The sequence below is a fragment of the Hoplias malabaricus genome, chromosome 15 (assembly GCF_029633855.1).
Source record: "Hoplias malabaricus isolate fHopMal1 chromosome 15, fHopMal1.hap1, whole genome shotgun sequence".
Classification (NCBI taxonomy): Eukaryota; Metazoa; Chordata; class Actinopteri; order Characiformes; family Erythrinidae; genus Hoplias; species Hoplias malabaricus.
Genome location: NC_089814.1, coordinates 25,362,572 through 25,373,124, shown reverse-complemented (window position 1 = coordinate 25,373,124; position 10,553 = coordinate 25,362,572). Strand labels below are relative to the sequence as shown.

Here is a 10,553-nt window from a genome sequence, read left to right as displayed (position 1 = left end):
TGTTTTTCAGAGTGTGTAGTATTTTATAATGTTTTGAGCATGTCCCAGCCAATCAGATTTTAGATTCAGACTTGCCCAGCCCAATGAAAACTGACTGCAGACAGTACAACGCAAAGATTGCTATAAAGAACTGTGCTAACTCCTCCCTGGGGTGAAAGGAGAGTGGGTAAACCATGTCTTAACAAGTGAGAGTTTCTAGTCCTTACGGCACTCAAAGCACCAACTTCATTTTCCTCTTCATAATAACTGAATTCAAATGCATTCATCTTTGAATTGAATAATTAAGGCACAGTTCTTTATTATTATTTTTTTACAGAGAATACCAGCAGTTTTTCACATTTCAAAAACCAGGTTGTAAACAAAGTCTTTCAAAGTGGTGTAATGTGAGACAGTGACATGGACAGGGATCAGGGCTCATGGAAAGTGCAGCAATTGTGTTTTCCACTGCATTGTACCTACTCAGCTCATCACGACTCAACATGCTTTTTAGTTCCTTGGCATTGAACATGGCCCTGTGCACCAGTTCTCACAGATCAGTAATGTTTAACATACTTCATTGAATGTCCTTGCTGTGCAAGGTTTACACGGCTTGGAACTACTAGCAAGCAAGGACTAAACAAAAATACAAGTTGATTGGCCTAGTTGAAAAGCAAAAAAGCAGAGACAAGCTGAGCTGAGTAGGTACCATGTAATGGAAAAGCATCATTAAATTCTCTGAAATGGAGCCTTATACACCAAAAGAATTTCTTAACAAATGAAATATTTAATTTTAGAAAATAGTTTCTGTTTAAAAATCTAAAACATCTGTCAGCAAAGTCATTCAGAAGCCAGATACAATTCAGGCCAATCACAGAGTAAATCTTTGGCAGCGGTTAGTGAGCAGTGGACATTCCTCTCTGTCTCTCCTCCAGCTTCTCCTCCAGACACTCCACCAGCACTGGATCCACTCTGGGGTCCAGTTTATTGGCGAACCAGTGACCTTCATTCAGGAGCCACCGCAGCTCGGCCGCACCATAAATGCACACACTACGTACATGTATTCCAGTGCATGAAGGGTAAAGTGAGCCCTCCATATACTGCCACTTGACCAAGCGCGTCTTACTCAACATATCTGAAATATCTGGATGGGAAGGCAATACTTCACTTGGGATGCCAGGAAATCGAATCAAAGTGGCCCAGAAATGCTCATCCGGTGAATACGTGTCTTCTGACCAGGAGAGGAAATCTTTCACTAAGGGGCTTGACTGGACAAAGCTAACAAACTCCCTGGACAGAGTGAAATAGGCACTGCCCACAAACATTTGAATGTTGTGTGGCGGTGGGGGCTTGGCCTGGTCAGTTTTAACAGGAATTTGGTGGTACTGAGACTGGGCATTTTTCAGTTCATATCGGTAACTGTATCGCTGCTTCTTCAGCTCGCTAGGGCGAACTGACTCCAGCATGCTAGCGCCTTTCAGAGCCTTCAGCTCCTCCACCAACTCTGCATTGGAGCGCAGGGGGAAGTCCTGGCCACACAGGTTGATGGCGTACTTCCATTTGACCGGCGACTCCATGAGATCAGAGAGGCAGTTGAGGTCAGCCAATAGGCGAGTGATGCTAGCATACTGCACCCTTTCTAGCCTGGAGGAGATAAAGACATTAGGCAGACAGTGGGCTAGCCCTTTCATGGCTGCTATGAAGTGAGGAGAAGACTTCAGGTCATAGTGAATGCAGTAGATGTTTTGGGGAACATAGATGGCCCTCAGGATCCTCTCCACCATGGCTGCATCTTTGTGGACAACCAAGGAGTAGGCCAGAGGGAACTCCTGCTCTGCTGCAGATGTATGAACACTTCTATAGCCCTTAGATGCCAGGTAGAGTCCACAGTCAGAGGTAGCGTTGGCTATGTCCTCGTCGTCCAGCACAGGTACAGCTCGCCTTCTGAGGGATAAAGACTTTCCCAACGCCACAGGGTCCATGTCATATATGTCAGAACAGTTGATGCCATGCTGCTCGGTGAGTCTCTGCCTGTTCGTCTGTGGAGCACTAGGTTCAGTAGTGCTCAAGCAGATGTTCTCACAAACCTTTGCATATCTAATTACCAAACAAAAAAATGCTAGTGCTGACATGAAGATGAATAATCGAGACTTTCTCCACTTTCGGCCAACACATCTTCTCATTCTGTAAAAAGAAACAACAGTCAAAAGAAAGCCATAAGAGTCCAATTGAAATATTTGTGTACCCCTGAACTGGTGGCTTTTTCCTGTTGAGATGATCATAGGAAACAGATGTCTAAAGGGTTTAAACATTTAAAAGCGTGTCAAGGGAAGTTACACCAGGAAGTGACAAGATATGCACTCCTTATTATATAACTCCTATACAGTTTCAAAGCAAAAAAAATCCCCTAAGAAAAAGGGGTAATGGAGAGGAAACAAAATGGTGGGTGTGTATTGGAGATATGGAGTCTCTACTATCTACCACTACCCACCAGAACACTGTCCAACACTGTGTCCACCACTCACACAGGTGATTATGAGAAACTTTTGAAAAAGGTGTGGGGTTCCTCTTCAATAGAGCACAAGGTTTGAATTTAGAACTGAACAAAGTAACACCCTAAAAACACAAACCTCTCACAGAGCCAAAGCACACTTCAAAAGCTGGGACACTTCAAGTTGTTTGTATTACCTTGCTCCACTGTCGGGCACTCGCCTGCGGAGAGTCCATCAGAGGCTTCTTAGTGCTGACATCGACAGCCACACAGTGTAACTGAAAGCTTCTCTACATTACAGATGCCTTTACTGTGGAGATGACTTCACCACCCTGAAAAAAGGAAGAGCCATGAGGTCAACAATTATGTTCAGCAGGTTTTTCAAAACTTCACTCAAAACTTCAAACATTTTAAGTATTTAACTTAATTCAAAGTTTATTTTTTTTCAGAGAAGCTCTCTTCACTCCAGCAGTTTTCACTCACAGAATACTCCCATACACACATACACATCATCACACTAAAATACACTTCGGCTCAAAGATTACTCCCATACACAAATACACATTCTTTCATTCATTCATTTATTCATTATCTGTAACCGCTTATCCAATTCAGGGTCGCGGTGGGTCCAGAGCCTACCTGGAATCATTGGGCGCAAGGCAGGGAATACACCCTGGAGAGGGCGCCAGTCCTTCACAGGGCAACACAGACACACACATTCACTCACACCTACGGACACTTTTGAGTTGCCAATCAACCTGCAACGTGTCTTTTTGGACTGTGGAAGGAAACCAGAGCACCCGGAGGAAACCCACGCAGACACGGGGAGACCACACCAACTCCTCACAGACAGTCACCCGGAGTGGGAATCTAACCCACAACCTCCAGGCCCCTGGAGCTGTGTCACATACACATCATCACACTAAAATACACTTTGGCTCAAAGAATACTCCCATACACACATACACATCATCACACTAAAATACACTTCGGCTCACAGAATACTCCCATACACACAATACACATCATCACACTAAAATACACTTCGGCTCACAGAATACTCCCATACACACAATACACATCATCACACTAAAATACACTTTGGCTCACAGAATACTCCCATACACAATACACATCATCACACTAAAATACACTTTGGCTCACAGAATACTCCCATACACACAATACACATCATCACACTAAAATACACTTCGGCTCACAGAATACTCCCATACACACAATACACATCATCACGCTAAAATACACTTTGGCTCACAGAATACTCCCATACACACATACACATCATCACACTAAAATACACTTTGGCTCACAGAATACTCCCATACACACAATACACATCATCACACTAAAATGCACTTCGGCTCACAGAATACTCCCATACACACAATACACATCATCACACTAAAATACACTTTGGCTCACAGAATACTCCCATACACACAATAAACATCATCACACTAAAATACACTTTGGCTCACAGAATACTCCCATACACACAATACACATCATCACACTAAAATACACTTTGGCTCACAGAATACTCCCATACACACAATACACATCATCACGCTAAAATACACTTTGGCTCACAGAATACTCCCAAACACACATACACATCATCACGCTAAAAATACACTTCGGCTCACAGAATACTCCCATACACACATACACATCATCACGCTAAAAATACACTTCGGCTCACAGAATACTCCCATACACACATACACATCATCACGCTAAAAATACACTTGGGCTCACAGAATACTCCCATACACACAATACACATCATCACACTAAAATACACTTGGGCTCACAGAATACTCCCATACACACAATACACATCATCACACTAAAATACACTTCGGCTCACAGAATACTCCCATACACACAATACACATCATCACGCTAAAATACACTTGGGCTCACAGAATGCTCCCATACACATAATAAACATCATCACACTAAAATACACTTCGGTTCAAAGAACACTCCCATACACATCATCACACTAAAATACACTTTGGCTCACAGAATACTCTCATACACACAATACACATCATCACACTAAAATACACTTCGGCTCACAGAATACTCCCATACACACATACACATCATCACACTAAAATACACTTCGGCTCACAGAATACTCCCATACACACATACTACACATCACACTAAAATACACTTTGGCTCACAGAATACTCCCATACACACATACTACACATCACACTAAAATACACTTTGGCTCACAGAATAATCCCATACACACATACACATCATCCCACTAAAATACACCTCGGCTCAAAGAATACTCCCATACACACATACACATCATCCCACTAAAATACACTTCGGCTCAAAGAATACTCCCATACACACAATACACATCATCACGCTAAAATACACTTTGGCTCACAGAATACTCCCAAACACACATACACATCATCACGCTAAAAATACACTTCGGCTCACAGAATACTCCCATACACACATACACATCATCACGCTAAAAATACACTTCGGCTCACAGAATACTCCCATACACACAATACACATCATCACACTAAAATACACTTGGGCTCACAGAATACTCCCATACACACAATACACATCATCACACTAAAATACACTTGGGCTCACAGAATACTCCCATACACATAATAAACATCATCACACTAAAATACACTTCGGTTTAAAGAACACTCCCATACACATCATCACGCTAAAATACACTTGGGCTCACAGAATACTCCCATACACACAATACACATCATCACACTAAAATACACTTGGGCTCACAGAATACTCCCATACACACAATACACATCATCACACTAAAATACACTTGGGCTCACAGAATACTCCCATACACACTATACACATCATCACACTAAAATACACTTCGGCTCACAGAATACTCCCATACACACAATACACATCATCACACTAAAATACACTTGGGCTCACAGAATACTCCCATACACACATACACATCATCACACTAAAATACACTTCGGTTCAAAGAACACTTCCATACACATCATCACACTAAAATACATTCTGGCTCAAAGAATACTCCCATATACACATCATCACACTAAAATACACTTCGTCTCAAAGAATACTCCCATATACACATACACATCATCACACTAAAATACACTTCGGCTCATATAATACTCCCATACACACAATACACATCATCACGCTAAAATACACTTTGGCTCACAGAATACTCCCATACACACATACACATCATCACACTAAAATACACTTCGGCTCAAATAATACTCCCATACACACATACTACACATCACACTAAAATACACTTCGGCTCAAAGAATACTCCCATACACACAATACACATCATCACGCTAAAATACACTTTGGCTCACAGAATACTCCCAAACACACATACACATCATCACGCTAAAAATACACTTCGGCTCACAGAATACTCCCATACACACATACACATCATCACGCTAAAAATACACTTCGGCTCACAGAATACTCCCATACACATCATCACGCTAAAATACACTTTGGCTCACAGAATACTCCCAAACACACATACACATCATCACGCTAAAAATACACTTCGGCTCACAGAATACTCCCATACACACATACACATCATCACGCTAAAAATACACTTCGGCTCACAGAATACTCCCATACACACATACACATCATCACGCTAAAAATACACTTCGGCTCACAGAATACTCCCATACACATCATCACGCTAAAATACACTTGGGCTCACAGAATACTCCCATACACAATACACATCATCACACTAAAATACACTTTGGCTCACAGAATACTCCCATACACACAATACACATCATCACACTAAAATACACTTCGGCTCACAGAATACTCCCATACACACAATACACATCATCACGCTAAAAATACACTTCGGCTCACAGAATACTCCCATACACATCATCACGCTAAAATACACTTTGGCTCACAGAATACTCCCAAACACACATACACATCATCACGCTAAAAATACACTTCGGCTCACAGAATACTCCCATACACACATACACATCATCACGCTAAAAATACACTTCGGCTCACAGAATACTCCCATACACATCATCACGCTAAAATACACTTGGGCTCACAGAATACTCCCATACACACAATACACATCATCACACTAAAACACACTTCGGCTCACAGAATACTCCCATACACACATACACATCATCACACTAAAATACACTTCGGTTCAAAGAACACTTCCATACACATCATCACACTAAAATACATTCTGGCTCAAAGAATACTCCCATATACACATCATCACACTAAAATACACTTCGTCTCAAAGAATACTCCCATATACACATACACATCATCACACTAAAATACACTTCGGCTCATATAATACTCCCATACACACAATACACATCATCACGCTAAAATACACTTTGGCTCACAGAATACTCCCATACACACATACACATCATCACACTAAAATACACTTCGGCTCAAATAATACTCCCATACACACATACTACACATCACACTAAAATACACTTCGGCTCAAAGAATACTCCCATACACACAATACACATCATCACGCTAAAATACACTTTGGCTCACAGAATACTCCCAAACACACATACACATCATCACGCTAAAAATACACTTCGGCTCACAGAATACTCCCATACACACATACACATCATCACGCTAAAAATACACTTCGGCTCACAGAATACTCCCATACACATCATCACGCTAAAATACACTTTGGCTCACAGAATACTCCCAAACACACATACACATCATCACGCTAAAAATACACTTCGGCTCACAGAATACTCCCATACACACATACACATCATCACGCTAAAAATACACTTCGGCTCACAGAATACTCCCATACACATCATCACGCTAAAATACACTTGGGCTCACAGAATACTCCCATACACACATACACATCATCACACTAAAATACACTTCGGCTCACAGAATACTCCCATACACACATACACATCATCACACTAAAATACACTTCGGCTCACAGAACACTCCCATACACATCACACTGCACTACTCTACACTTTGGCTCACAGAATACTACAGGTACATCTATATATTATATAGATGCATTAGTAACAAAGTGATATTTTCAAGCGTTTATTTCTTTTAATGCTGATGATTACGGTTTATGCTGGTGTCAGTGTTTCAAGAGCCACCCCCACAGATGTATCCAGGACATGTGCTACAACTGCCACATTCCTTGTGTCAAGCCACTCATGACCCAGAGACAATGCCAGAAGCGTCTTACCTGGGCCAAGGAGAAAAAGGACTGGACTGTTGCTCAGTGGTCCAAAGTTTTGTTTCCAGATGAAAGTAAATTTTGCATTTCATTTGGAAATCAAGGTCCAGAGGAAGAGTGGAGAAGTACACAATCCACGCTACTTGAGTTTCCACAATCAGTGATGGTCTGCGGAGCTATGTCATCATCTGCTGTTGGTCCACTGTGTTATATCAAGTCCAAAGTCAGCGCAGCCGTCTACCTGGACATTTTAGAGCAATTCATGCTTCCCTCTGCTGACAAACTTTATGGAATTCAGATTTCATTTTCCAGCAGGACTTGGCACCAGTCCACACTGTCAAAAGTACCAGTACCTGGTTTAATAACCACAGTATCACTGTGCTTCATTGGCCAGCAAACTCGTCTGACCTAAAGGGCCATTTCGGAAGATGAGAAGAACCAGACCCAACAATGCAGATGAGTTGAAGACCACTATCAAAGGAACCTGGGCTTCCATAACACCCAGCAGTCCCACAGGCCGATTGCCTCCGTGCCACGCCACTTTGATGCAGTAATATATGCAAAAGGGGTCCAGACCAAGTACTCAGTGCACTACACTTTTTAGTAAGACAATATTTCTGTATGAAAAATAATTTTTTAACTGGTCGTATATAATATTCTAATTTTCTGAGATAATGACATTTGGGATTTCATTGGCTGTAAGCCATAATCATCAACAGAAAAATTAATTAATGCTTTAAATAGATCATTTTGTTTGTAACTAATCTATTTAATACGTTTCACTTTTTAAACTGAATTACTGAAATAAACAAACATGTTGATGATATTCTAATTTATTGAGATGTGCCTGTATATATATATATATATATATATATATATATATATATCCCCTCACCATACTGCTCTACACACCACAAACCATCACATTACACAAACACCCATGATAAAATAAAAATACACACAGGAAGATGATGTCTGAATGTGAAGGAGATGGAGCTGAGGAGGGATGAGAGTCACTGATATCAAAAGGATATCTGAGTTTTCAAAAATCCTAAAAGTACAAATCCATATATTGTCTCGTGTGTAGACTTAAAGGACAGTTCGTCCTGCAGACGTACAACAGATTTCGCAAGCAAACAAAGCAACAGGCAGCGTTCCAGCGCATTTTCTCCTCGAGACTTTCGCGCGGCAAAACTGACCAAAAGTGATAGAAATTACCTGAAACATGCGGATCGGAGAGTCCAGCGAAGTCTCTATTCTGTCTTTCTTTCTCTCTCTCTCTCCTCCCTCTTTGAATGTGTGACTGGAAAAGCAGCTCCAACTGGTGCACGAGTGAGAGGGCTGAGTAAGTCCCTGTGGAGGAAATGTAACACGGGTGTCTACTCTCCGCGTGTTACATTTGAGGAGGGGCTTGTCTACGGGTATGTAACACGGGGAATCATATTCCCATACATGTATGTATTTGTAGTTTACTATAGTTAATATACTAATGTTGTAGTTATATTTCCTCTGTTTTAATAATAATAATAATAATAATACATATTATTTTTGGCGCCTTTCAAGACTCTCAAGGTCACCGTACATAAGAATATCAAAGCAAGACAACAGTTTTAAAATGTGTGTGAACCTAACTTTGGGTTAAATATTAAATCCACCCTGGCTCAGTCCAGATCCCATTCATCCCATGTGAAGTAGTTTTAAACTACTTAAACTGCTTAAAATCAGAGGCAAATATAGCAAAAAGTATGTAAGGACCATTTGTTACAGGTTTCAGTGCTGTCTGTGGAACAAAGAAACCAATGTCCAGACCGTTTTGTTGATTCACCAGGTCTAACAGATCCAGCATTGAGCTGACAAGTGGACTTATGTGCATTAGAGTCCTAAAGTCTTTACGGAGGGTACAGAGACAGTTCTGCAGGAGGTCCTTAGGGAAGAACTGTGGTTCAAGGTAAAGGTGCTAGCAATTAGCGACCTAGCTTGTTGACAACCATTGGTGGAGGGTTGTTTTATTATTAATTTGCCTTCCCTCTCAGAATTTCTGATGACACACGTGTGTCGGGCCACTTTCCATTTGTCTTCATTGGTAGTGCCAGTCTCCCCTGTAATGAACTGTGTGAAATTCAAGTCAAGATGAAGAGACAAGACTAAGTTCAAATGAAAACAAATCAAGATTAAGACCCCAAAAATCGAGCTCGCTTTATAAAGAGCCTTATCTGAGTTAAGCTCTACATTGCAGTAACCCGAAGTCTGGGTTGTGTGTCCTCTGGATCATGTTGTTCAAACATTTATTCTTATTCTTGTTGTCAGTGCACTGTTGACAGCAACATACAGATGATCCTTATGAGCCTTTCAGGAAGTAAAAAAGTGTTTTTCATTTTCAAATGAAAATCATAACCTTACAAATGTAATCACTCAACACCTCGATAAGTTTAGCTCTGTTTCTAGACTTGATATTGGGGGTCACTCTGCAGACTTTGCTCCTGGTTTGCTGCAGGGGTTATTTTGTTTCTCCTGAACCCAACATGTTATGTAGTTCATGTCAGTTTTCTTCACCAACTCGAGGCCCCTGGACCAAACAAAATGTCCTTTCATTTCTGAGTCTGCTGCCTGTCGTTTGGATAAACCAAAGCTGGACACATTCCACCTTCTTTTTTTTTTTTTTTTTTTCTTTTTTTTCTTTTTTTTTCACCAGTTTTTAAGACCAGTTAAGCTGGTCTTAACTGTTTATGAAAAACTCCTACACTAAAGCACATT

General features: G+C 40.9%; 1 protein-coding gene across 1 annotated transcript; it reads right to left on the bottom strand.

The window, feature by feature from the left end:
• Positions 1-292: 292 nt before the first annotated feature.
• LOC136668565 (beta-1,3-galactosyl-O-glycosyl-glycoprotein beta-1,6-N-acetylglucosaminyltransferase 4-like) lies at positions 293-9,199 on the bottom strand. Its single transcript, XM_066646166.1, has 3 exons — positions 9,018-9,199; positions 2,665-2,799; positions 293-2,160 (listed from the first exon to the last, which is right to left on the bottom strand). Exon 3 carries the CDS (start codon positions 2,157-2,159, stop codon positions 873-875), a length of 1,287 nt encoding a protein of 428 aa, XP_066502263.1. The 5' UTR covers position 2,160; positions 2,665-2,799; positions 9,018-9,199; the 3' UTR covers positions 293-872.
• Positions 9,200-10,553: the final 1,354 nt, after the last annotated feature.